This window comes from Tetrao urogallus (genome assembly GCF_951394365.1).
Source record: "Tetrao urogallus genome assembly, chromosome: 27".
Taxonomy (NCBI): Eukaryota; Metazoa; Chordata; class Aves; order Galliformes; family Phasianidae; genus Tetrao; species Tetrao urogallus.
In genome coordinates, this window is record NC_136840.1 from 4442323 (window position 1) to 4470153 (window position 27831).

Consider the following 27831-nt stretch of genomic DNA (forward strand, 5'->3'; position numbering starts at 1 on the left):
GACAGTGGGTTATTACACCATGTGAAAGCTACAGAAACATTTTGCTCAAATGTTTGTTTTTTAATTTCCAAAGAGTGAGACGAAGTTGATGGCTGCCACATGCTGATGTGCGTGCTATAAGGGATTCTCCACAGACTTAATAGATCCCACATAAGGACTCAGTGGAATTACACTAGCAAAGAGGGGAGGAAGAAGCATACAGAGGCTGTCAGCCCCTTACATAGGGACTACTACTACTACTACAATAAGCCAAATAATGACCACAAACCATGGCAGCATGAAGAAGAAATACTGTCTCCATTAGCCAAGCCATCTGCTAAAGCCAGACACCAGGAAGGAATTAAGTTCTACGTGCACAAGAAATAAACACAAGTACTTGCAAAGCCTGCTTTACGTATTTCAGCTTCAGAACAATAAATATTTCTCTTCCCTTAGTCTCTAAAATGGGCACACGTTCTGCTCTGCCACGTCTTCACCTCGCTCTGCCAAGGTACACACACACTGCACTCTTTGGCACAGCAGGAGGAGCAAACAGGATATGCCATAGGTAAACACATTCATTTGCTTTTTCCTATCCTACAAATGCAATTTGTGCCCCTAAGCACTGTGCGTTCATCTTGGACTGTTGTATTGAGAAATCATCTTGGGCAGGTTTAAACAGACTACTAATGGTAGCTGAGCAATTTTATTCTAAATAAGCTAATTAGTCTGTCTACTTACTAAAGCTGATAAGGATCATCTTTTAATATTTATTTAAAAATACATGGTTTTTAAAGCAGACAACTCACTTCCTTTTTTGTTTCTGTTGCTGTTATTTCTGTGGTGGCACTGAGCACGTAGGTAACTTTCATAACTGATGGCAACGTTATTACACCTTCTAAAACAAAGAGCTGAAATTATGGGTTACTTTTCACACAAATCTGGCAAAAATCCAAAGCTTTTTAAACCAAACTTGATCAAAGTAACATTCCTGAATCTCCCATTTTGAGAGCCATGGCACAGTCCTTCAACTTTCACAAGAAGACTTGATAAAAATTATAAAAAAAATAATTTTTCTATTGCAAAAAAAAGTTAAGAAACTTTGTATTTCTCTCTATTTCTCTCCCCTCCCCCCCTTTTTTCTTTTCCTTAATTTTTTTTGCATGAAAGAACATTGCAGAGACACCCCACTGTTTTTAGAAGCCCATAAATTCCATAAGACACAGTATAAAGAAGATGCAAACAACAAAAAGATTCTTTTTTTGAATAGAGAGCATTTAATAAATTAGTGAATACGCTGCTGTCACGGAGGAGGAGGTTTCACAGGTGGAAAGTGTCAGACTTTTTCTGATGAGAAAGGCAGATTTGGTTGTTCCACAGAACGAGAATGATTTACACACAAGAAATAAATACTGATTTGGCCATGGATGATGTAAGCTCACGTAGAATTTGCTTCCTTCTCCACATCATCATCATCATCAACAACCTGAAACAAATCCAGAAGTAGTTCAGGTAAACAGGTGAAGCTCTTAGTCCCATCACACTGCCTGGAGAATTTATTGCATTACATCCTTGCCAGACCAAAGGAGAACAACTATTCTATGCCACTGATGACGACAGTCATCACATGGAAAACATAAGAAAAGCTTTCAATAAGAAATGCCATGAGATAATGTGGCTGAAATAATAGAAGCTGGTCATCTGACTACTAATGCCACAAGAACAATCAGTACTGAGTACCTACTCTAAGAAAGCTGCTCTAGAAGGGGGTGGAATAGAAGAGTACCAAAAGTCCCTTCCAACCCATATGGTTCTGTGATTCTGTACCAAATTTTGATGAGAAAGCAAAATAATCTTCATTTAAGGGACAAGTTTTGTCCCACATTACCACTAAAAGCATCTGTTTATCTTACACTTTGGCTTCAAGTGCCAACCTGTGTATGCAGGGAAGGGAGAAGGACCCTTTATTCCCCCCATTTAAATGAAGATTTCTATTATCTCGCACCAACCCACCTGTTCCACACCTTCCACTTCAGGGATGTAGAACTGGAGCATGTTCTGTATCCCGTTCTTCAGGGTGATGATGGAACTGGGACAGCTGGTGCATGAACCCTGTAACTTCAGCTGCACAATGCCATCCTCAAAGCCTTTGTAAATAACATCACCACCATCTTCTTGCACTGTTGGCCTGATAGAAAATGATACTCAATTCACAGTAAGCACAGCTGAAACCCATTCCACTATAGAAAGCTTTAGAAGAGTTCAATTTAATGTACACAAAGAACTGGCCTGCCATATTAATTAAAGCTCTTGTTCTCTTTCTGGTTCAAATTTCCAGTAGTTCATATTTTGTTGGACTCTCACATTCACCACACTGCAAAATATACTTGCAGTGAATGCAGTAACGTAGAAAGAATCTTTGGCATTCTAAGGGCAAAGGTAAACACCTCAGAGCAGAGCTCAATCAAGCCAGCAAAGAAACTGGTTGCCCCAAGACACATAAAGATGCTCATCCCAACTTATGCACCAAAACCGAGGTGTCTTCCATTATATAATAGATGAATGTTTACCGCAGGATGCACAAAAATCTGCAAATGGGTGAAGAAAGCACCTGGTGAGATGACAGCCTGGTACCAGTGGGATTTCTGCAGCCTGCTCTCCTTGTGCAAGCACCAAATGCCCGGCCCTGTCACTGCATCCCCATAGCAACATTCTTCCAGACCGAGCTCCAACCATTCCCTCACTCCAACAGAAGCTCTTTATACTGATTTCCAAAATAACTCTTTTGAGAACTACACTCCTAGCAGAATCATTTATGAATCAGATACATTTATTAACAACTCCTAACAGCTAATTATCTCCATTCCAGAAAGCCACAGGACGTGACCAAGTATTCCATTTTAGATTAACTTTATAAAATGCTCTACAGAGCCATTCAGGTCCCCATTCCTTCCATCCTGCACCATCCTACAATTTCTTTGCACGTATTTTTGATGGATCAGACACTAACACTCCATGTGTGCCACTCGTTTATACACAGCTTTTGTAAGCTATCCTCCTATGTAACAAGGTAAGACTGATTGAAGCTCTTAATTGAGCTCTTCTGCTGCTAATATCCTCATCAACAGAGGAAAGAAACAAAGGAAGAGGTGGGGAGAGGCAGTGATTTTGTCTGAAATTGTGTGAATGTGAAGAAGGGCTACTGGGAAGTCAAGGCCTAACAAACCATAGGGATTCTGAATGATCACAGTCCAGCCAGATTGCCCAACGCTGCTTTCCACCTGTGACAAATTTTAGCACTTTGCACATACAGCAGTATTCTTGGGGAAAAAAATGTTTCAATTTATTTCTGCTTTTTTTCCTGCTTTCCTTCTAGGAAAACTAACCAGTGCATCAGGTCCTCCTTGAGAACACCAAACATTATTTTCAGATTTTACATTTAAATTGCTGCTCCTAAAAAAGTAAAATAAAAGGCCTCTATCTTGTGCATCTTCTGGAAAAATTAAACTAAATTCCATAATTCTCACCTACCCAAGACTTCTGTCACTGTCATTTCAGCTGGGCAAGATGGCACCATCTGATATGAGACACGTTCAAAATCATGCCAAATGTTTTTCCCCAAATGTCGAGCTGCTTATTCCTCTCAGTTCATTTTGGAAGACAATCAATGAATATAAAAATATACTTCCGGTAAACAACATGCTCCATAGGCACTCTCGAGACTTCATTAGTTACAACCAGGCTCTAAATTAAAACTGAGTTAAAATACCAATTAAACTGCAGCAGATGTAAGGACAAAATCCACTGAAGCCCAGACAGTGAGGGAGATCTGATGGTAAACTTCTTTTAGAGTATGACACAAGAATACTTTGGAGTTCTTGGGAAAGTAAAACAAGTATAATAAAAACAGAGGTCAAGGTAACAGAGGGAAAAATAAAGATGTTGCTAGGAAAGCAGCGATCATTTGTGTTGTTTTCATTATTTAGAAGTAATTGGGTTAAACACAACGGTCCACCTGCTTAAGTGCTCTCCAGAGGGTAAGACTGCAAAAGACTGCGCTACTCTAAAATCACTCCGTAACATGGACTCTGTTCAGCACATAATTTGCTTAAACAGAAAAAAATAGATAGAAAATGTTCAATCAGAGGAAACAGCACACACAACTAGCAGCAATGTGCCTGGTTTACCTTATTCTTGTATCCAGCAGTTCTTTAATCATTAATACAACTTCATCATCTTCTTCTGACTGAGCTTTGGAAAAGAAAAACATGCAAATCAGAACATGGAGAGAAACCTGTTAGGAGGACCGTCACTATATATCCATGTATATATGTGAAATAGCACACAAACATTGCTGAGATGCCAGAAACCAACAGGGGAAGGCCTGATTCACAGCATGTACCCTCTCCTGCATTCCCCACATGCACAGCCTAAATGTTCACAGGCATTATACATTGATTCACAGTTTTCCCTTGAGTACAGGGGAATGGCCTTAACTGACAACAGCAATATAACAGAGAAAGAGCACAGAAAACAGGGAAAGGAAAGGAAGCAACAACCACCATTCACAGGTTAGATCATGGGTTAAGGCAGCGTGCTTGGAAGGAGGGCTAGACATAATAGAGTGGAGAGGAATTAGTCATCTTCTGCCTTGAAACATTGGGGGAGGAAAAACTGTACAAGCTGGTAAGCTGCAAATATAAAAATATAAAGCAAAATACTATTCTTAGCTTAAATTGGAAGTTAGTCTCAGTTATTTTGTATTACATTTTGGAAAGGACTTCTTACCACTTCTTATTCATGTAAAACATCACTAACAAAACCAATCATTAACAAAATGTTAAGCCTGGACACTCCTTTTTGATTTGAGAAGGGCAATGGCACTTTTGTAGGTGCCCACACAAAAATGATGTGCAGCAGCACCCAGCAGCTTTCTAAGCGCAGCAAAAATACTTCATGCACACAAACTGCAATGGAACAGTGGTCCACGCTGCCAAAACATGCAGCTCAGCACAGCTCCTGTGAAAGAACACTCTTCATCTTCCTGCAGATGAAACTCAGGCTTTGTTTGTTGGGTTAAACAACTCTTTCAGGCAGTTCAGCAATTCTTCCAGTAGAACATACGTTCTGCACGTTCTTTGCTGTGTCAGTTTGAGCAGCTTTCACTTTAAATTCTGTTGTGTGCTTTACTGGGAGGCAAATGGAGGCCCTTCTGGATATCACAAGGATCTGAATGCAGATACTCTTCCTGGAGAGTTTGACTTACCTGTATCTGTGCTAGGTGCCTCTTCAGTAAGTACAGGCAAACCCGAGGCAAAGAAATCCATTATAGTTGCATAAATATCTGGTTTCAGCAAGTTCCAATCCAGGTCTTCACTCTCCTACAAGAATCAGAAGAAAAGTAAATAAAAACAGAGCATCTGCCTCCTAAAAATGGTAAATTATATAGGGATCCCTGTTATGTTAATAATATCACAAAGATTCTCAGGTTTCATGCATGAATTTATTTTGTAGTTTTGCCAAAAATGTTTCAGAAGTCTCAACATAAAGCAGTCAACAGACAGGTTTCCTCACTTGCAAGCCAAATCTATTAAATATAAGGTAAAAAATGAAAAGTAGAGTTTCTGAAATACATTACTGGGCACTTTTTTTTAACCAAGCAGTATCTGACTCAAGTTTGTCATGGCCCTGTTTGATCCTGAGCCAAAGCATAATTCACTGCATTGCCCTGTGCTTGTCACACGGCAGGACTGTCACCACTGTTACCATGCATCACCTTATCTCTGCTGCCATGAGCTCTGTGCCTTCAGTAAACACTGCACCACCCCCAGCACCAGGAGCTCACCCAGCCTCAGGGCCTGCTTGAAACCAGAACACGCTGCACACAGCTTCCTCCAGGAAGCACGGAACCTACAGCTGCTCCGGGAGGCCTGTTCCAGTGCTCAGCCATACACCCAACATGTGGATGAGGGAAAGGTTCTGCACCTGAGGCCCTCCAGGGCAGTGGGCACAGCCCAAGCACAGGAAGCATTGGGACACTGCTCTCAGCCATTGGGTTTGAATCTACTGGCAAAGCTGCACAGGGAGGTGGGAGAGTCACCATCCCTGGAGGTGCTCTGTGGGGATGTGGTCAGTGGGGACAGTGGGGTGGGCTAGGGTTGGATTTGATCTTATTGGCCTTTTCCAACCTTTATGATTCTGTGATTGTACGATTTTGGGTGGCCCTGTGTGGAGCCAGGTGTTGGGCTCAGTGATCCTTGTGGGTCCCTTCCAACTCAGGATATTTTTATGATACTGATATTTATTTATTTCAATATTCCTGGCATTCTTACTTGTGACCACCGCCTCTGGTCCCTCTGCTATGCATCCCCAAATCAGTGGTTGGATCTTTCCCACTACGCATCCCCAGATCAGTGTGGCTGGGTCTTTCCTGTGGCCATCTACTCAGCAGCTGACTCTCAGATGAAGTTTTAGCACGTGTGAACCTCCTTCCTGCTTACCTTAGTGATGGTGATGAAGTCTGGCCCAAAGAAAATGCTTTTAACTCCTTCAATTCTGAATAACTGCCTGTTAAGAGAACAAACAAAATCATTTCAGCCAAACTCAAGATTTATTTATACCTCTACAGAAGAAAAATAATGATCTAGAATACATTTCCAAACAAAAACAACCACATGAAAAGAAAGCCACTGAGAGAAATAGGCAGTTAATCCACCTACAGCATAGCAAGATCCAGGAGCTCCTGCTGGGAAGCACAAAGTGCACTAAAACTGAACACATCTCACAGCAGATTTCCATAAGTTACATGGAGTTACTCTCCCTCCAAACCTTTTTTGGAGGAAAAGTGATATTCCATATATACAAGTGATCTTCTCTGTATTTTGTATACCCTTCACCAATCCAAAGGTACCTGCCACAGCAGGGGGTTGAAACCAGATGATCTTTAAGGTCCTTTTCAACCCAGGCCATTCTATGATTCTACAACGGGTTTGGGTAGAATTAGTGCAAGCACAAGGAAAATTACTTACTTCAAATAATTGGCCTTACTCTGGGTGAGCTCAATCAAAACTGCCCTCAATTTCATTGGGAAAGTGACAACCATTGCCATTCAGTAAGAGGATTAGTGCCAGCATAAAACCTGGGTGATGGGAAGAGCACAGTGCTGACAGTATTTCAAGTGTAAAAAAACAGAACGAGTCTAAACACACATTCCCACAGATGCTTTAATTAAAACCTAACAAATTCATCTGCAGAATAATTAAGCAAAAGCTAAATCTGCCAAAAGAGTGTGGGAGGGCTTCTTCTGGTAGCTGGGAGAAGGAAAGAAAAAGGATATTCTCTTGAAAGACTGAAAAGTGTCCAAGAAATGCAGTGAATGCAAAAAAATGAAATCTTATCACAAAGGTATGTGTGACAGGGAAAAAAAAAAAAAATTCACAATACCCAGGGGAAAGGATTTCCACACATGAAGCAGTTAGACACGCATGGTGCTTTTACACCATCCAGCCAAGAACAATGCATACATGGACAATTGTTTCCTATTAACCTGCACAATCCACACCATAAAACCATTGGCAGGGTCTACATAAATCTTCTCTTTGATGAAAAATCTATTTGCAGATATGTGACAACATCAAGGCACCTTTCCAGAACTGTTTGCACTCTGTAAACTGATGGAGTTTGGCACAATCAGATCCCACAGATTCAGCATCATAGTAACACGCTTTGATGTCCTGGAAAAGCTTTCACATTGGATTTGTTGCTCATAAGTCACAAAGCTTTGCTTGTAAAGATCCTGTTTGCTCTCAAGCAGCACCAGAGATCTTTGGAAGTCTGAGATGAATGTCTGATAACCCCACACTTCCTGCAGAGATCCCGCAAAGCAGTTTTTGCTTGCATGCAGTCCTAATACACACAACGATGACTTAATGGAGGACTCCCCAGGGCAATTTACTGCAGCCTTTCAGGATCTCACTCTGAACGATGCCTCTCCACCCACATAATAGATAAAGGAAAGTCTGTTTGTGGAAGCGAATGTGAAAGCAATGGCCTTTGTGACAGTGCTCCAAATCCCTTCTACACCAAGGTGGTATGATTGGGTTATCTGCTTGGTGATTCTTACTTCAGGTTATGCATTCTGGTACTGGAACCTGCAACAACATTTAATTTAGAGCATTTACTTACTTCCTTAGGTTGTCTGTTTCCTAATCCTGAAAAGTTACACCATTTCCAAGCAACTACTGGAATTTGGCCTCTTCTGGTGGGAACAGTTGTGCAAAATCAGGGCCAGAGGCCTCGCTGGCAATGCAGCAGCTATTCAAAAATCCTGGACTTAGAATAAATCAATCCAGCTGCATGATGCATACAACAGAGCGAAGAGCACAGACAGACCACTTTGGCAATGACTATCTTCAATTTTATGTACAAGCAAAGCAACATCAACAAACAAAACCCAATCAATCTGCTCCTGAGTGCAGGATGCATTTAGAACATTAATTGTCGAAACACAGCCTGCATGGTCCCCCATACAAATTATGATGTGTTTAATAATACCTTGCTAGAGGTGAGCAAAATGCTGCAGCTGGGCTGGAAAACTCCATAGTCCTGGACTCCAGCACTTCTTTGCCTGGAATAAACTTCAGGCTGTTTGGGTTTGGTGTGTCCTGAGTTTGAATAAACATGCATCTTACTGGAAATTAAAAGAAAAAAGGAGGAAAGTTAATGTAATCAAATGTAAGTAGCTTAAATGAAAGGTAAGGATCCTGATTATCTAGCAAGTGAAAAGACTGGAGTGGTCACTGTGCAACAACCACGGCAGTTTGTGCAAAAATGATGCATTAAAAACCACAACAGCATTCAGACCAATGAACAGAGCCATATTATCTTACAGGAAACAAGATAAATGCAGCCTTATCTTTGCCTCTTGTGCTCTTATCTACTGAAAGGCACCTGACTGCAGCAATATAAAGCTGCAAAGGTTCAGTGCCATCCTCACTTTCTACTGAGACCAAGAGATGCAATGCTCACTCCTTGCTGTGTTCAGGTATACCAGCAGCTATTTAAGAGCCATGTGGATGAGGCACTCAGGGCCACGATTTCAAGGTGGTAGCACTGAGTCACAGACCTGTTGATCCTGAAGGTTTCTTTCCAACCTACACTATTTTGCCATGCTATGGCGTATGGCTGTATTTTTTTTTCCCCAGTCTCTCAGCATTATATTTACAGCACACCACACCCTGTTTGTAACACACTGGCTGAATTACTGTAAGCTATCACTTACACTGCAGAAATTGAACCAACAAGTGAAGATCCAATTGCTGGATTCTACTAAAGGTGTTAAAAAGATACATTTCTACTGAAATTCACTGTGGGCTGCAGGTGTTCCTTACACACAAGAGTGTAAAACTGAATAAAAATATCTGAATAAAAATGAGCATTCTGTGTCTAATGGTGTATGTTTAACAGTGCGTTTTCCTGTAGACGTGTCACAACATTTACACAATAGCTACTATTGATAGCTGGACTGAATGATCTTAGTGCTCTTTTCCAACTTTAATGATTTGACAATTCCACAGGGATGGGAGAGCTGCTCTGCTCACTTTGGCATCCAAAATCTCATCCGGTTGCCAGCTCAACTTGCAGGTAACCTGCAGCAGGGGATTTGGATGGGGGATATTCAGTACACTGCATTTGTTAGAGCATCACGAGCACCCTGAAACGCAGCTGGCTGTGTCAGCTCCTAAGAATGACATCTCCATGTGAGTAACCACTTTATTTTATAAGCATCTTCTGCAGCTGCAGATCTGCCTTCCCATGGCCAGATTTTTCAATCATTAATCCACCTGGAGTTCTTTGTACAACTGTAAATAACCCCATCAGAATGTATTGCTGGGAACTGGCCATGTGCACAGCTGAATTCTGTAACACTTTGTGTCTGCCCACCGCTCACATTTCACAGATTTTGTTTTCCTTTCTGTTGAGCTTCCAAAAACCTGTTAGGCATTACAAACCCCACCCTAACCACTGCTTTTTCAGTGTAATGCTACATTACCATTGCAGGTGTTATTAATGCAGAATGTCATTAACACACCACACAAGGGCACACATTGAAGGGGAGGGAAATTAAAGAAAGCACCACAGCTCTGGAAATGAAAACTGTACTTTCTTCCTTGCTCGGCTTTCTGGACACTTCATCTTGCTGAGCTCAGCAGCTGAAGTGGGACGCAGCATTACAAGGGTGTTTACAAGGGATGCATTTACACTAAGACAAGATTTAAATTAAGAGGTGCAGCAAAGCCCAAATATTTTACACCAAAGCACCTCATAGGTCTTGGCAGATGAACAGCACAGAGAACACAAGTATAGCCAAGCACAAAATGAGCCATGCATGTCTTCTCGCCAGGCTTCAAATGTCCAGTACTGACAGTACTCCATTAAAAACACACAGGAAACAACTCAGGAAATTTTATCACGCTCAAATTTCAGAAGAACAGTTAGGTTTTTGTTATTGCCACAAGACATGGATTCCCACAACACCCTCAGTAATTATTTTTAGCTAGCATTTACCTGTATTATGCAAGACTATAGATGGAAGAAGCTGCTTCCTCCATGCAAGTTGGTGGAAAGGCTGTTGAGTTGTCAGGTTATGACCTTTTAACATCATGTGACAAATCCTAGAGAAATCATAACATCACTATGAGCTTCTAAATCACAAGGCTGTACTTCCCGCACAGCCCACAGCATTCCTCTGTGCCCAGAACGCAGCACAGTCCCCTCCTACCACAACCCTATCCAGTAACAAAGCGAGTCAGCAGCTCAGATTGTGGCACCCCCCCATATTTCTTTCATTTTTCAATTCTCCCTTTCTCCTACTTCACAAGAAAACAGACCTAATTCTTCAATTTCAACCACATAAAAATTAATCTATACTCCTTCACATACCTGTAAGAGAAGAAAGGTCACCCCATGAGAGCGTTTTGACGCTACCATGAACCTGGATGTCCAGATTGGATTAAATACCTCATTTTCAGAAAATCAGACAGCTGAGATGAACTCCAACCACCCACTGCTAAGTAAAGGCAGAATTTGCTATCACTGTCAACCAACTACAAGAGGCCATTAGCAAAGTGGGGAGAGCAGAGGGAAAAAAAACAGAGAAGCAAGCAAGGAGAATGACGCAGCAACAGTGGTGGCTTTCAGATGCGTAAATGCTTGCTGCACAGCCAGCAGGATACAAATACTGCTTTTCACATGTAAACTCAGCTCATAACCAGTCAGGGATATGGAGAGCTAAGGGACAGCCAAATTCAGAAGGCTGTGTGGCTGTACATGGTGGCAAAAGGAGTAATAACTTCTCTGACTTCTTTACAGGGGAGATGCAAATCCAGAAAAGGTCCAAAAGGCCCTTCCCATGATTCCCCTAAATGATTCTGCAACTCCCCTCTTCTGTGTGGACTTGCATACAGAGTCCACAAAGGGATGTGTTCCCAACAGTTCTTCCTCCTTCAGCTCTGGGAGAACCAAAGAACCAAAGCAGAGAAACAAATGTTCCAAAAGTAAAACAAAGCAGACAAAAGAAAGGGGATTTTTACCATCTGTATCCCCACTGCGTGCAGGAAAACTACACAGAATGATCCTCTCTCCTGTTTGCTTCTCCTTTAAGAGAAACAAAGGAGAAAGGTAAACCAGAAACAGGAGGGTATGGGCACAGGACCACACATTTGATGTTCTAAGTGAGCACACACATATGAATAGGTGTATGTAAAAGGGCTTTTATCTGTGTAGGGAAAAAGAAAGAATTAACCCCCCTTTACAAAAGGCTTAGTTACAGTCCTCATTTCCCACATTCAGGGCTGCAGATTGCCTCTAATTTCACAGCCCCTGCCCAGGGAAGTGGCTTTGCCCATCACTAAGCTGTCCTTCGTGCATCTGGGCTGTGAATTTCCCCTCAGTGCACAGCCCTGGGGGTGGGGGGGTGGAGGGTGTCTCAGTATTGCACCACCCTGAAGACAACTCGGGGGGAAATAACTACCCCTTCCTGAGCACATTTGCAGGGGATCAGCCCTCAGTGCAGCTCGTGAAAGTGTTTTGGGGAGGGATCAGCACTCATTGCAGCTCCTGAGCACATTTTGCGGAGATTAGCATACACTGCACAACAGTTTTTGGGGGGATGAGACCTCACTGCAGCTCCTAAGGGTGTTTTTTGGGAGGGGTCAGCCCTCACTGCACGCCCCTGGGGGCATTTCGGGGGGTATCAGCCCTTCATTACAGCTCCTGAGGGCGTTTTTGGGGAGACGAGCTCTCATTTTACACCCCTGAGGGCATTACGGGGGGAGCAGCCCTCACTGCCCCTCTGTAACTAGGAGGAAGGGGAGGACGTAACTTCACCCACATCCGCCCCGCTGCGTCAGGGAAGGGGAAGGCCAAGAAAGCTCGGAGCGCCCCAGGGAGCTCAGAGAGGAAGGGAACGAGTATGAGGGTCGCACACCGTGATCCGTGTGCCGGCCCGGGGCAGCGCGGTGCTCGCAGTCACCTACCGGCCGCCCAGCCCCGCAGCTGCGCCGAGCCATCGCGCAGCCGCCATCTTGGCGCTCCTCAGGGCCGCCGCTCCGCCCCGCGCACTGCAGCGCCCCCTGGCGGCCAAGACCGACAGAGGCTCTCGCGGGCGGGAACGCGCCTGGGCGGCGCCCCCCGCGCCCGTCAGCGCCGTTGCAGCTCCCTTGATTCTTTCCGAGCGCCCCGCCGCGGTGTCAGGGACAGCCACTCACCATGAGAGCAAAAAAGTAGTGTCGTCCCCCCCCAGTATTTCCTCTTTTTCCTTGCAGTCTTTGCCCTCAGCATTCCTATTTTCCCCTCAATATTTCATTTTTTCCATTTCCTTTTTGCCCCTCTGTATTTCCTTTTTTTATGTTTGTATTCTTTTTTTTCCCCCTCTCAGTATTTCCTTCTCCCCCTTTTTCTCTTTTTTCCTCAATATTTCTTTATTTCCTCAATTTATCATTTCTTTTCCCCTCACTTTTTCCTTTTTTTCAAGTTTCTTCTTTTTAATTTAAGTCAACATTTGGAGTTGGTCTGAAAGACCTGTGAGGGTCCCTTTCAACTCTATTCAACTTCAATTCTATGAAAATTTCATTTTTTTCCTATTTATCTCTCCCCCTCCATATTTCCTTTTCTCTTCAATGTCGTCCCCCCGACCCCTCAATATTGCCCTTTTTACCTTTTATTTCCCAATTCTGCACACAGCGGAGAGAAGGACAGCACAGGGACAACGCGCTGTAATCAGGTACAGCTTTAATAAATGTACAGAAGTTTACAGCTTGAACATTTCTTCATAGTGATTAACAGGAACACAGACATCACACCCAGAACAACAACACAACTCCGTCCATTTCCAGCCACAGCCATACAAATCTGAGACCCTAGGCATCACCAGCACCAGGAGGGGAGCAGGAAACCCCACCCCCAAGTGGGGACAGGGAACCCCCAGCCAGCACCAGCCCCAAGATGAAGCCAGAGGACCCCAGAACACCTCCAGCCCCTGGGATGGGGACAGGGGATCCCAGAACATCACCAGTCCCAGGATGGGATCAGAAGAACCCCAAGGATGAAGACAAGGGACCTCCAGCCACCACCAAGCCCCAGGATGGGGCCAGAGGACCCCAGGACATCACCAGCCCTGGGATAGGACCTGAGGAGCCCACATAGCAGTCCCAGGATGGGACTGGGAACACCAGAACATCTCCAGCCCCTAAGATGGATACAGGAGACCCCAGGACATCACCAGCCCCCAGACAAGAACAACATGATGGCCAACGGAAACTTCGGGCTGTGGCATAATTTTAGGAATACTGACACATTGGATCAGGTTTCAGGAATGTGTTTCAGAAGAGGAACAAGATTTCACCATCAGGATACCTGCTGTAAGAATGCTTTGGAGTCTTTTGGTGTACTGAAAGGCCTTAAATTAACACCATGAACACAGAGAAAAAAAAAAAAAAATTCAACTCCCCAACACAAAAGTCTTTGGTGGACGCTGAGTAAAAGTAACCAATTCCCACTTTGGAGTGATAGAGAATTCAACAATTAAACAGATCTCACTTGGCCATGCCTGATTGAGTGACACCGAGGATGATTGCTGATGCAATGTGAGCTCTGTGCACACCATTCCCACAGGTGAGCTCCAGTAGCCCCATGCTGTTGTGCAAATGTGGCAGTGAGGCATGGAGAGCCCAGCATGATGCTTCTTCCTTTTTGTTTTCGCATGCAGATACTGTGATTAATGTCTTAAGTGCATTGCTGACATTCAGTTGGTGATGAGGAAGAATTGTGTCTACGATTGTCGCAGGACCAAGGTGTGTTCTGAGGACCCAGAGCAGGATATGCTACAGCTCTGGACAGGTGGAACCAGTGGCTTTGTTCAGAAAATTGACCCCAAAATGCTGCATTTAGGCCATACCAGGCTCATTTAATTAACAGCACCAGTAAGGTGGTAAAGAAAACTATAAGCACAATAATTCCACCTTCATTAGAAACAGCTTCATAATACAGAAGTGAAATTTTGGATTATAATCCATCATGCTAAAGCTGCCATACTGGCCACGCAGAATCGGGAGATAAGAAACTACAATGCTATACAGAAAAAAATCGTACTGAAATTCAATTTTCTGACCACAACCATAAGTCCCATTCCTTAATAAGTCACAGGCAGAGATGCAAACAAGCTGCCTCTAACCCCAAAAGCACATGTAAAACCATTGAAGCTGGCAGGCTTGTCAGCTTGTGGGGCACTGTGTAAAGTGCTTGCAGAATATCCACTGCCAAAATCCCAGCTGGAAATCCAGCCCAACTCAACTTGAATGCGCTCTGTCCCTTCATCCTGTGGCAGTACAGGGCAGCAAGGTCTGAAGGGCAAGAGATGGACAGTGGGTGAATGCTTCTCCAGCTATGATACTTTTAAATTTTATTTTATTTTTCTTAAGTGCAACTTGGATGTGGCATTGTAGGAAGTTTCACAGATTGATTCAAAGGCAACTTTTCAAGTAAAAACTGAAGAAAAGCAGAGAACCTAAATCCAGTTAGCAGAGCTAATACCTTGAACTCGCACATAGCAATGCCTTGCACTTTTGGGGATATATTCAAATGGGAAAACCCAGTGAGAAGGAAACACCATCAACAACAGCCTCAGCTTAGTTGAAAACATCTCCATGGAACCCAGAAATCTCCCTACAGTATTTACTGCTACTACCACTGGTGGAGGAGCACATGAAAACAGCACCCTGACAGCCCTCCTGCTCTCAGGTGTCCCAACTTCTCCCTGCCCTCCAGCAATCCCAAGATTGAACACACCCAGCAGCAGCACTGGCTCACCTCTTGCAACTGGAGATATTGGAGGGAAACCGAGATTGGGGTTCTACTTGTGCTTTGCTCTCCACCTCCTGCTGGTTGGGGCTTTTCCACCCTCCCCTTCCTGCTGGCCATAATCCAGCAAAAGGGTGTGCAGCAAAAGGGAATTCTGCCCTCAATCCTCAGTGCAAAGCTCTGACCTAACAGGATGAGGATCAAATTCCCTCAGGAAACAGACACTGCAAAGTCTCTAAGGGATTCAGTAGAAACTACCAGAGTCAACAGAGATTCTTCTCCAGATGTCAAGCCCTTGAAAATGAAAATGAAACACTTTTCTTGGGAGACATCCTGCAGCACCAATGCCTGACACAGGAACACCACACAGCAACTGTGAGCCCCCACATCTAGATAACCTGAAAGCAGCCCACACTTACAGCCTTTGCTGGCCAGGGATAGCACTATTTTTCCACCAAACACAGCATCAGGATTCTGCTCCAAAGGCAGAACAATCAGCAACAAGTTGCCTTTCTCTTTGGGAACACAGCAGGAAGCACAAGATATCCAAAGAACACCAAATATTCCCAGAGGAGCATGAACAGATTTTGTTGGAGGTCATCTTAGTTGATAAAAGGTGAAAATGATAAACCCAAAGTCAAGCTCTCTGCTGGCATCTACCAGCTGAACCAGACTGCAGACAAGGCCAAATTACACCAAGTGAGACACACAGACCAGGAAAGCCATCCAGGTGTCTTCACAATACACTTTTCCACAGGACTTACATACTCACATACTCTCCTTTACAACACCAAAAGCAGATTTCTGGGTCCTACATTCGGGGAAATCCCACACTCTTGATCTTTTAATTGTGTATGTAACAGCCCAACAGATCTCTTTCCTGCAGCTTTAATTCCTAATCTGGAGCATTTGCAACAGAGCAGAGCAAGACGAGCAACAGAAGACACTGACTGACTTCATGCATGACACACATACCCCGGAGCTGCCAGGCTCACTGTCACCATCAGCAGCAAGAAGTGTCACCTTGCTGTCCTCCAGAACCCCCAACTAATGGGAAATCTCTATAAGCCCTGAACCTGTGAAATAGCTTCCTTGCCATAGCACCAGCCAGTCCCACTTGACTTGCTCTGTAATTAAAATGCCAGTTAATTAACCTTACAGTGCCTTTCCCTAGTCAGAGCCAGAAGGTATGGCATATTGCTGACAAAATAACTTGGGGAAGGCAGTGAGAGGAGGAAGAAAAGAAGTAACTGAAGAGGATATGAGGATCCTGAGAGCCAGGCATTCCAACTAGCTAACATAACTTAAAACGGTTCTACTATATCACTGCAAATAGAGTTCTGACTGAAAAATTATATATGTGTTGGCACACATATATAATATATGCCAACCAATTCGACAGAGAGTTTTGAGGTCTTGTGGGAAGCGTTCTGCTGGGAACACCCCCAGCTCACAGCACATTAAGGCTTTTGCTTTGCTGCTTTGGAAGGAAATGGTGCTGAAGCAAAAGGATCGGCTGCGGGCAGCTCCGTAGTCCTGGCAGCCAGCGGGGCAAGGGAGACAGAGCCCGCTATGGCCTGCCTGTTGGTCTGAGAAACCACTTTGTAAGCAGCGATGGGTTGGACGTCGAGACCAGGCCCATCTTCCGGGCTGTAGTGACGGGAGTACTTGGACAAGGCTTGCGGACGGAAAGGCCGACTGTTCGCCACCGGGCCCAGCATGCATTCCTGAGGGCTGGGCTGGGCTGCGCTGCGCTCGCCGGGTTCCGGCTGCATGGCTGGAGGAGGGCTGTGCTCCTCTGTTGCTCTCACAGAAGGAGGAAGGTTGCTCAGCAGAGCAAAGCCGGAAGGATACTGCAGCCTTGCTGATGGCCCGGAGACCACTGCATCCAGGCTTTGGAACGCAGGGGTGGTTCTGTGCTGGACATCAGCTGCTGGGCTGAGGAACACGTGCGGTTCCTTGGGCACACTGTGAGACAACAACTCCTCCATGCTCTTCTTTTTAGTGAAAGGGGCTCTGAGGAACACATCTGCTTCCTCTGAGTGTCGGAGAGCCGCACTGCTCTTGGAGATGAAAGGAGCTTTGGTGAAGACGTCTGCCTCATCGGGTGCTTTCCTGGAGCTGCGGAAAGGAGCTGTGGCAAAGACATCAGGTTCGTTAAAAACCTCCCCAGACTGCGACTGGAAGGCAGGGAACGGCGTCTCTGCGGCCTGCATGTGGGGGTGCTGCTCCCTGGAAATGTCCCTCCTCTCCCTGGGCCCAGCCTGCAGGAAGCCCACACCCGGCCTGCAGCTTTCCTCCTCCTCTTCCGAATCCAGCAGCAAAGGCCTGGAGCCACTGCAATCCAGAATGTCCCCTTCGTGATCTGTCCCCTCACCTTCGCTACTGTAGAAGGAGCTGTTGCTTGAAGGGCCATCACGTGTGGCATAGTCGAACTCAGCATTGGTCTGCGTTTTCACCTCTGGCTGAGTCTTGTACAAAGCAAGCCCATCGCTGGCAGTGGGACCTTTGCAGAGATCGAGAGGTACAGCTGGAAACAGGGCAGGATCCCTCTGCAGACCTAAAAATGAAAAAGAAAAAAAAAAGCATCACTCAGTAAGTTGCAAAGCAAGATGAGATGTACTTAGCACACAAGAAATGTAATGATATTCAGATTTAAACCACCACCACACATGGAAAAAAAGGGAAAGAGAGTGTAAATGAAATAAAATCAAAATGCCAGGGAGAGTATTTACTGCACGCAAAGGGGCACAGATCAGCACCACTTAACAGCTCAGGGAGATTCAGGAGATGGGAGATGTCTGACAGACAAATGGGCACACTCAGCACCGCTCCACAGGAGTTCTGTGCCACTCACAACCACAACCAGAGAGCTCTGGACTTCGCCACACTGCTGCCTGGAGGGAGGCCCCAGTTCTTGTTGTTTTATTCTGCTTATCAACATGGGAGTGTCCTACCAGCAGATGCACAGCTTTGCACTGCCTCTTGGTGCAAGCCAGCCCACAGCTATGTGGAATCGCACCCAGGCACAGAGAACAGGCAGAGATGCCTTCCAATCTGCTAAATGTCAGCCTAGAGCTTTTGATGAATTCTGGTAACTATAGCAGCACTATTTTAAACCACTGCAAGACAAGTGATTTTAAACAATCCATATCACGATTGCAAATGAGGTAGCTAACATTGCTATACCAATCTGGCTGGCTTCTTGCTGGTTTAATAGGACAGTGCTTGCTGTACTGCTCTTCTCCAGCTACAGGAGCCCAAGAGGGGTTTGGTTTTGCCTCAAGACTCACGACAGACAGAACAGAAGATCTCTTACCTTCAAAGAACTATTGCCAGGTTAGGAGTATGTCATTGGACTCATGTTAGCAAGAGGATAGGAAAAAGCACGTGAGATCTAAGCAGTACGAATTGCAGGAAGAACAAGGGAGGTGGTTTAGTGCCCACTGACCAACAAGGCTCTACCCAACCACCCCTGTGGTGACAAAACAGCACTGTCATGTCCCCATAATAACATTAATCTGCCCTGTTTAGTGGTTTAGATTTACATATCTTTTGACAAAGTTAACTCAACCTTAGCCACTTCTCAATTAAAGACACAGCACTCATTCATTAGGCGTCAAAATCATTATTTATTGGGAAACTATTCACTTTGATACATTACACTGCTAAGTAAAGACAGTGTAGATACGTGAACATTCTGTAAGTTACTCTACAAAAATACTATCAATCTTTCCTGAAGCCCACGTTGCCAGCAATGGCTTAACCTTAGATGCTAAGCTCAGTTTGATAACAGGATATGTCTATAGTGTTTTCTTCTTCTAGGTTATATGTCACCAGGTATTTTCAAGGGATTTTGAGCTTACAGGGAGAAACAGAGCAAGACCCATTGCCGTACCACACAAATGCCGCTGCATTAACCCAGCCTTCACTGAAACACAGCATTCACAAAACAAGAAGAGGAAAAACGCATTTATCATAGAGAATATGGCAAACCAATGATCCAATTATCACAAGAACTGGGGAACCAAGTCATCTGAATAGGATTTTCCTTTTAAAGAGCTGCTTGCATTGGTTGTGCCTATATTCATGTAAGCAATGACAGTTGGGACAGAGTAAGAGAAGGGTCAACAGGCTGTAGGTTGGTTTTGGACAGCAGCAGCCTCTCCAAATCTGGAGGCACTGCAGGACAGGCAAAAATGCTTTATTTTGAGGGGAAAAAAAATTCCATTGTTTTCTTGCTCTCCTGCCCATCATAAGTGAGAAAAGCCTGGAATACTCATAAACAGTTTTGCTATAGTGCCAGCATTTCACTTCAGCTGGGCACACATCCGATCAGACAATGGCTCAGACCTTTCCTCTCTCCACCCATAACCTCCTACGTTCAGATGTTTGAGTACATTTGTTCTTATTCTGCAGTTAGATACAAAGCAATTATCCGGAAAAAGGAGCAATTCCCCAATTATGTGCAGGCACAGTTTTATTACTAAGGGAAAACCTCAGTGACAAACCCACCTTGGCATACCTGAGCACACCCTGCCATACAAAAGGCATGGGAAGCAAAGCTTCTGCTTCCAGATTGCCTGCAAAGCCCCAGAAAATAGGTTACAATCCCACATGCAGAGAGCAACTCGAAGACACGACTTAAACCCGAGCTATAACACTGACACACAAGATTCCTGTCTTCCATAGGAAGCACCAGAAGTGACAAGGTACTGAAATAGCTGATGGGTGAGCTGTAAAACATTTCCTCTCCCTTTTACAGGGGCTGCAAGGAGGCAGAGGAGCCACTGAGATGATCTCACTTTTGGATCTGAGCCCTATACACTAGGGGAAGGCAGAGACATTCCTGGAGCCTAATGCTGCTTCTCAACCAAACAAGTAAGTCTATCTGGCTGAAGTCAGGAAGGTCTCAACAACACACGGTAACAGGCAGCTAAAAAAACCTGTGCAGTTACTACTAAGGAAGATTACTAGCTTGACCTTTAAAAAAGGTTAACAAATTTCTCATTCCTTCATTCTTGAAATAGCAAACAACCAAACACTGAAGCTCTGTAGCACCCTTCCCATATCACTGTACAATTCAGGCAGCAAAATGAAGTACTTTTACCCAAAACTGCTGCATAGCATAGGGGGAGCAGCTCCAGTGTCCTTCATTTCCAGAAATGAGAGATTTCATGCTCTGGTTTTGGCACACGTTGCACAGTGCATACAACTGTGCAAAGTGAGGCAGGGCAGGAACTGAGGGCACCACCTGCACTCACTAACTGCAAGAAAAATGCAGGAAGAAAGTGAGCTCCCCCCCTTCTGTGTATTGTACTAGAGCAGTGCAGTGTTAATGTGCAGCATCCACACCTCAAAGTCGTCACAGGAATGATTCTGACCCAACAGCAGCAGAGCAGACCAATAAGCCTCACTCACAGAGCTCTCCCTTATGTTACACTCACTCCTCCCTAAAATCCAGGCCAGGTTCTACCAACTGCTATATATGAGAGTTCTGAACTAGGCAGGAACTGTATTGGCTAACAAGAAATTAGCTTACTTTACACAGTCACGCACGCACGCACGCACACACTCAAAGTACTGGTGCAGCATACCATTTCATTCCACTTTGTGCATTTCCTTGGGTAACTCCAAAACTTGTTTGACTGCCTTTGGTCTGAAGAGCATCAATTTCAGTAACATGATTTTTTTTTTTTTTTTTTTTTTTTAAATGTATCAAGTTTTTTTAAAAACAAGGCAGCTTAGGAAAGCCACTGAGACGATACCTTGTGAGGGTTCAGGCTGAAGAACACACTGGAAACAGAACCTCCTGAGCCCTTCCAAGTATAAATATGGCCATTATCATGCACTTAGATTTAGATGCAGTGGGTCTGCCACAAAGGCTCAGATGCCAAGCCTCTTGCAGCCAGCTCTCAGACTTTGCAGCACACCTAAGCTGTCAGGATGCACAATGCCTGCAGCACGGGCCAGTCCTTCATTCACCTCCTGTTCCACCAAGCTGCAAGGAGCCCAGTGATGATGGGGCAGGCAGAATTGAGGAAGCCATAACAGCCTGGTTTGGGTGCAGCTGCAGCTGACAGCAGATAGTCAGAGACCAGATCTACTGCTGAGACCTACCTGCCCTATTCCAATATAAAATTTAACCACCATAAAAACAGTTTATTCTTGCATCATGACCATAACCCTGCGCTGAAGGGAAATTGCTTTGTGTACTGCAGTTGCATTTGAAGCACCAGGAGGATCCATCAAAACCACCAGTGCCAAAAAGTACACAAAGGCACGACAAGCTAAAGCTTAGTGGGGCAGGAAGTCTCCTCCATTACCCTGACATGAATAAAAGGTACAGAACATAATCACTCTGCTGCTCTTTGCAGACTGCAGGTTCATACTACAAACAACACCTTACAACCCTTGAAAGGAGGGAGGAAACATTTCCCACAGTTCCAAACAAGGCTGCAACCATTGTAAAAGAACCATTTTTACACTACGTCAGGAATACGGTACCAAATTTCTCTCATGTGGACACTGGATGAAAACTCAGCGTGTTCCTTCACAGCAGCAGCTTTCACACAAACTCCTCAGCAGCACACCATTACTGACCTATTGCTTCTAGAACAATCGCTTTTTGGAGAGCTTAAAATTAACCTCATATATCCACCCCCACCTTTCCCATTTCTTGCATTTTTCATTCAATTAGCAAGTCAGTGTTGAGTCTTCTCTGACACAGCAGCTTTAGCCAAAATCTCTAAACACACGTGCTTCTGTTGTGCTGTATTCCCCACCCAGCTCCACAAACAGCTACTTGAAAAAGCAATAAAATGAACATTCACATCTGCTTATTTAATAGCATTATTAACAACCCAGTGCATTTATAATTTTTCCAGAACCCTTGAACAAGTGCCATTAGATTTAAAATCTTAAACATTCTTTAAAAGTACTTTAATTCACAGAAATCTTTGTTTCTAATATACAGTAGATGGTTACTTTTTAAAATCCATTCTCTTTTCATATATTCTCAATATCTGACTATACAATAACTTTCTATCTATAACATCTTCATGTTTTCCAGTCCAGCTTGCCTGTGCTTTAGGAATATAAAACAAAAAAATAATAAAGTTCTATCCACAATTTTACTAAGGTCATTTCCATAGTTCTCATGTAAAGCTTCTCTTGGAAAGTGCATTATACACGTGTAATGATACAACACACTTAAGCAATACTTTTATTATTAAGTGTAGGTTTTAAAAGAAGAGTAATGTAGAGCAGACACAATTGATGGAAGTTCTATGTACAGAATTTGTTAAACTAAGTGCTGAGGAGGGGGAAATAGCGGAGACACTGGAGATAAGAAAGGAGCAGTCACAAACTTGGATTTCTCTCCTTAGTGAGAGGTCACACACATTTCAGTCGTTCATACTTCCACACATGGGAAACTGCACTTTTACTAACACAGCTACGTACACATACACAAGGTTAGCAGTAAGCTATTAATAATTCCACTACAGAGGAAGAGTCCTTCTGTTTAGAAAGAGCTTTCAAATACAAGATAGAAATTCCGGACTTCATGACCGTAAGTCCATGGAAACAAGTTGAGCATACCCAGCCAGTAGACAAATTAAGCATGTAAAGGGAAAAAGAAAAGGTAAAACCCATCAAGTTGTAGCAGCACTTATTTCAAACCATCTGAACCAGTGCATGCTTGATCCATAAATACCAAAAAGTGGAATAAAGTCCACAGTCATCTTTGTGTACAGAAAGAGAAAGGGTCCATACTTAACTGGTTTGCACTATATGCATAACAAGAGAAAATGGGGAACCAAGAACAGATACCAGATGCTTAACTAAAACCAGGAGTAAAAATAGACAAACAACTGTAGGACAATTTGTTTCATACACAATTTATAGTAGGTTGCGAGGGGGATTTTTTTTTCCAGTCAAACACAGACATAGTCACAGAAAATACACCTGCTGCTGCCACAATGCCCTTTTCAGCCTAAAAAAAAGTCAACCAACAGAAAGCTAATCACAGCCATACTTACATATATTTGATTCAAAATCTTGTTATATTTCACTTAGAATCATTTTTACAGCTTTAACAATCTGATGGGTTGTTTTTCCCCCCCCCCTTTTTTTTTTTTTTCCCCCTCTTTCTTTTTCCCCCTTTTTTTCTCCCTCCCACATCCCAAGAAGCACAGTCCATTCAAAAGCAGGACTGCTAAACAGCAAACCACAAGCTGGGGGCAGACCAGAAAACTCTCTTCATATGCACCATCACCAGAGGTACTAAGCAAGACTACTGCAGGAGAATTCAGTGCTTTTTCCTCCTCTGAAGCATATACTGGTAATTGAGAAACACCAGCTCTCTTAACCTGCGCTCTGCAGAAGAGGGGCATCCCTACCAATTTTACCTGTCCCCTTCCTCCTGCCCATTTATCAGAAAAAAAACAGAACAAAAATCCCAAACAAACCCAGAAACACAAATGCAAAGATTGAAACACAGTTTTACACACTACTCTAAGGAGAAAGGAGTCTGTTATACAACAGGGATCATACATAAGCTACAGTTATCTACATCAGTTATAGTCAGGCTTTCCATGGTGCTATGTGTATATCTCAGCAGGGTGGCTAATGATGGCGCTCCCTTTAGACACAGGCTAGCAGAGAGGTGCAAAAGGAACCACACAGCAGGTTTTTGTTTGTTTGTTTTACCAGCTTTAGAGAAGACTACCTGGAGAACTGAGACAGAATCTTTTCTGGGGCATGGGAAGACAAGGAGAAATGTAGGTGACTGTCTCCTGTTGGCAGATTTGTTTTTCTTTGAATTAAGGAGAAAAAAACAACACAAAGAACCACAACTGAAGGTAACTCCTCTGGAAATGAAAGCGGAAGATTAGGTACGTTACAGAAACCGCGTCTGCTACTGTGTCACTGCTACAGGTCTATGAGCTGATCCACCAGCAGTAAAGACCTGGCTATGTTGGGAAGACTGGACTCAGAGCTTCCACTGTTGTTTCTAGAATGCCCACCTGAAAGTGTGAGAGATAGGAATTCAGTATTGAACAGGACACACACATGACAGATTCAGATGTTCAAGAGCAAGCAAGCAAAAAAAAAAAAAAAAAAAAAAAAAAAGCAAAACATCAAACTTGCTCAAGCTCTTCTCATTACTTGCATCACGATAGCAACAACATTCCCTTTGCTTGCTCTTCCACCCTCTCCCTCCCACCCAAATCTAGTTTGCTAGACTTGCATGGAAAAACATCACAGCAGCTTCTCTGCCAAGGGGAATCTCTACTAACCATTTATTTTCCCCCAGTTTACATCTAAGCTGCAGAATTCTATCCTTGCTACAGGATCTAAAACATAATTACAAGTACTCTCAATGGAAAGAATTGTTCAAAGTTATACATCTTGAAAATTAGTTGCTGTTTTAAGAGCATCTTTTGAGTTTCCAACCACTTCAGGGAGACTTGAGCTTTTTATAATTGGTGCTTTGACACTGAAGGGAAGATGCTCTTCTTTATTCAAGGTAGCCTATCTTGGCCCAACTTTGGTAGAAATCTTCTCTGACTTCCAGCTGGAGCAGAGTTTCTAATGTCTGAGAACATTTCCTAATGAGCATCAGTCTTTGGAAGCTAGCATTAGATGCACAGCAGGTGTACAGCACACTCATGCTGTAAACAAAAATGGCAGTTAGGGAAGTCAAAAAAAAGTTCCACAAAACTGAAAAATATAATCAGACAAAAGGAGCTCTGTTATACGTTTCCAAGCCTATGCAAGCACACCAAAAGCTGGTAAAGCCTTTTGATGGCTTGACTGCACAGAGAAGATCCATCTGATTGGCTGGCCATACTCCAAAACACTAGCCTACTCAGCAGAATCATTTGTCTTAGGGAAAAAGTACTGTTTCTTGGTTTCAATCTTACTTAATGCTACAGCTGTCTGCAAAGATCACATTAATACATGGTAGGTAAGATGAATGCTGCAAAAGGACAATCCAGTTTGTGTCCTAAGGACTAAGAACATTCAAAGCTCTTCAAAGGAGATGGGTACCATCTACCAGACTTCTTACCCTCAGTTCCCACAAGCACCTTTAAAAATCATCAATCAGAAATGAAAAACTCACTTTCAGCAGGAATCTCATGGTTCTTAAATGATTATTATCACTTCCCTCTCTTGTGCATCATGCCAACTTGACTTTCTCCTCCTACTGGCTTGAACAGTAAGTAAAAAGCTCAGAGAATAAGAGTTTGGCATCGTACTTTAGACAGAGGTACTGGTGTGCCCTGCCTGGCAGACTGGTAGGAATTACTTCATGGGACCTAAAGGTGCTTGTAAGTCTGTATCTCCTTCTGGCCATGGAATTTTTTCCACAAATAAAGAATCTAGAGACACTTCAGGGCAAATACAAATCAGAGAAAGACCGAGCTCACTAAATACCGCAGTGGTAATGCCTTTATAGTTTGTGATTTGCATTATTTCATGCTGCAACACCACTGCCCCAGAATTTATGTTCATTGTTTCTGTTTTTCTTTTCCTTTTTCACACCCAAATCCTGGCTTACCTTGTGAATTTTTGGATATCAACACTGGAATTGGATCAAACTCATCTTCTGTCACTTTTTCAGAGCCCTCAGGAGCATCAAAGCCTGCTATCAGGTTAGTATCTTCTGCAGCATAAAGGAGAAACAGAGGTATAGAAGCAAAGACAGCAGAGAAAGCTGGTTAGAATTGCCAAAAAGTGTTAGAGTATCTTAATGTTTTCAGAGACAGGGTTTATAAGCAGAGTTTCATTTAAAATGTGAAATAAAGTTGGTAAGTCTTTGGTAAAGAAGGTAAGAAGTAAAAGAGCCAATTAAATATGAAAGCAGAGGTGGGAAAAAGCCCCAAAACTTGAACCAAAAGGCAAGGCAAGTCATGAGAATCAAAATCAAGTTCAGCCAGTTCAAAGGCTCAACAGCCAGCATAGCTCAGTGCTGTGGTGAACATCATCCTGTGGCTATCAGATATAGTGCAGTTTGATAGTGATGGGGCTCTCCAGTTACCAGCTCTCATGCATAGAGAGAAGACAAAGGCTGGAAAAAGATACAGAAGGAATTCCAGTCATCTACCCAAGGCAAGACCCCCAAATTTTCACCCACAGGGTAAAAACAAATTCAATATAAAAGTCAGATTTCCAAGGAATCTAAGATGTAACTAGACACCCAGAGAGACTTTAAAGGCATCTAGAGCAGTTCTGGCATGTAATTCTACTTGTTTTAAGCCACCCGAACAGGAATTAGATCCTTGGTAAGAGGCTTTCAGTCATCTCCGCAGCAGATCAGCCACAGATGTGCCTTACCAAGCAATTATGAACCTTCAGGGACTTCCACACTTCCTACATCACTACTAGTTTCTTCAGATGTCTAAAATACCTTCCAAAGTCTGCTTCTCAGCTACTACCTGAAGTACTTCTGAAAGCACAGCAAGGACATGTACAAATCAATGGTTTCCAAGGAAAAGGAGCACTGCTATGAGATCATGAACAAAAGTTCTCTACCAGAGGTTGACAAATACACTATCAAGTTTTGGGTGATGCAAGGAGCCAATTGTAGAAGTATTCTGTCCTCTAGAGGATCAGATTCAGGAAAAGAATATAGATTTTACAGAAGATTAGGCTGTGAAGTGTTAAAGACATTTCATCTTAACAGAAAGTCTTGTCATCAGTGTCTCTGGAGTTACAATTGGCTCTTTAGGACACACCAGGGAACTTCTGCAAGCATCCTATTTCCATCTCACTTCATTTATAACTACTGCTCATACCCCTGCGGTTTGGTGCACAAGAAGCTATTCAGGGAAACGCAAGTTAAAGAAAGCTGAGCAAAACCACCACACCCCTAAAACACAACAGCCCAGAGAAGTACAAAGAAAAGGATGCTCAGCCCTGGCATTCAAGCTCTAGCTCTGTCTTCTCAAGGCAAAAGATATAATAGAAGTCCTAGTCCTGCTCCCAGTATTCACTCCAAGCATGGCTGCTGGAGTCTGCTGACATTTGCTGTTGTCCTCAAGGGACACGCACACTGTTCACAACTGCTTTAACCCATGAGAGTGCCAGAACAGAGCAGGAAGAACTGACCATGCATGTCATACCAGCTGAGAGCTCTTCAAACTATCCCAGTGCCACTGCTGAAGCTACACCACAGACAGGGCCCAGATTTCAGCTGGATGTTCTGCAGACTGGAAAAAAGTCATCTAATTGAAGATGACTTCCCAGGGCTTGGACAGGGAACAGAACTCAGACCACAGCACAGTATTTCGATAACTCCCCTATAAGCCCAAATTATCAGCCATATAAAAGCTGAGCTTTTACTCTTAGGAATCATCACACACCACCTCTAGCTCCTCCACACTGCTATTTTGTGTTAGTGTACAACCCTAACATTTTTCAGCTGGATGGTGCACTTAAGACTCTCATTCATGTTTGTGGAGACGCTGCGGTCTGACTGGAGAGCCT

At 43.6% G+C, this 27831-nt stretch overlaps 2 protein-coding genes across 2 annotated transcripts in view; both read right to left on the reverse strand.

Annotated features, from left to right (window-relative positions):
• Positions 1–1404: 1404 nt before the first annotated feature.
• Positions 1405–12562, reverse strand: NFU1 (NFU1 iron-sulfur cluster scaffold; the record flags this gene model as incomplete). The annotated part of the gene is made up of 8 exons (XM_079547463.1): positions 1405–1465; positions 1993–2167; positions 4167–4230; positions 5246–5360; positions 6480–6546; positions 8533–8668; positions 10546–10652; positions 12516–12562. The coding sequence occupies 8 exons, from the start codon at positions 12560–12562 to the stop codon at positions 1418–1420; spliced, it is 759 nt and encodes a 252-aa protein (XP_079403589.1). The 3' UTR covers positions 1405–1417.
• Positions 12563–16796: 4234 nt separating this feature from the next.
• Positions 16797–27831, reverse strand: part of AAK1 (AP2 associated kinase 1) — a gene marked incomplete at both ends in the record, with an annotated part of 58699 nt that continues 47664 nt past the window's right edge. Inside the window, 2 exons of the mRNA XM_079547342.1 lie at positions 16797–17896; positions 25904–26008. Of these exons, the coding sequence (XP_079403468.1) occupies positions 16797–17896; positions 25904–26008 (1205 nt within the window). The remainder of the gene's footprint in view (positions 17897–25903; positions 26009–27831) is intronic.